The sequence below is a fragment of the Lottia gigantea genome, assembly GCF_000327385.1.
Source record: "Lottia gigantea unplaced genomic scaffold LOTGIsca_2, whole genome shotgun sequence".
Taxonomy (NCBI): domain Eukaryota; kingdom Metazoa; phylum Mollusca; class Gastropoda; family Lottiidae; genus Lottia; species Lottia gigantea.
The window spans coordinates 2,341,354-2,342,300 of record NW_008708400.1 but is presented as its reverse complement, the minus strand read 5'-3'; the positions used below and the strand labels follow the sequence as shown (position 1 = coordinate 2,342,300).

Sequence of the window (947 nt, the reverse complement as noted above, 5' to 3'; positions counted from 1 at the left end):
ATCAAAGTCAAACATAAGGGTAATGGAATATTTTTAAAAAACATACGCACTGGAGAAGGAATATATCTTTCGAAGTATAAAGGAGAAGGAGTTATTTTTGGAACAAATTAAAATAATAAAAAATGGGTAAAAAATTTAATCATTCAGAAATATTTCCTAATAACCCAATGCTCATGTGTATATGCGGTAGTTCCGGTTCTGGGAAAATTCATCTCACTTTTAACATGTTGACAACACCAAACCTTTTAGATTTCGATTCTTTGTATATCTACACAACAACACCAGAGCAATCGTATTATCAATTTCTCAAAGCTTTAGAATATCTACCAAAGAGAGATGTTCAAGACCTATTTCAATATTACAAAGAAAACGAAGAAAAAGTGGAATTGAAAGATTTCATAGATAACTACCTCGAAGGAAAGAAACCAACGGATATAAAAGTTTTTCTTACGAAAAATGTTAATGATCTAGATTTGTCTCAAATTGATAGCGAGCGAAAGAACTTAATGTTGTTTGACGACTGCGTGGCGCAAAGAAATCAAGCTGTTCAACAAGAATTCTTCATTAAAGGAAGACATCACAACTGTCACTGCATATACCAATCCCAATCTTTTTACGGGATGGATTCTATGTTCATTAGAAAAAATGCAAATTGTTTTTTTATTATTTGAATTAAACGACAAAGATTTATCTCAAATCGTTCAATCGATAAATCACGGAATGGACAGAGAGGCATTTAAAAAGGTTTGTAAAGCTCAATGGAGATATCCAGATGATCATGGATATGTATTTGTAAATACTAGAAAACCTGCGGGTGAAAGAGTTATGAACGATATATGTTAATTTTATTTTTTTAAAAATGGATTGGAATAATATTTTAAAAAGAAATAGAGAATATATCAAAGCTAAGAATAAAATAAAAACCCAAGTTTGAAAATAACAGATAC

At 30.2% G+C, this 947-nt stretch overlaps 1 protein-coding gene across 1 annotated transcript; it reads left to right on the top strand.

The window, feature by feature from the left end:
• Positions 1 to 122: 122 nt before the first annotated feature.
• Positions 123 to 671, top strand: LOTGIDRAFT_104070 (hypothetical protein; the record flags this gene model as incomplete). The annotated part of the gene is made up of 1 exon (XM_009053272.1): positions 123 to 671. One exon carries the CDS (start codon positions 123 to 125, stop codon positions 669 to 671), a length of 549 nt encoding a protein of 182 aa, XP_009051520.1.
• Between the last annotated feature and the right edge of the window lie 276 nt (positions 672 to 947).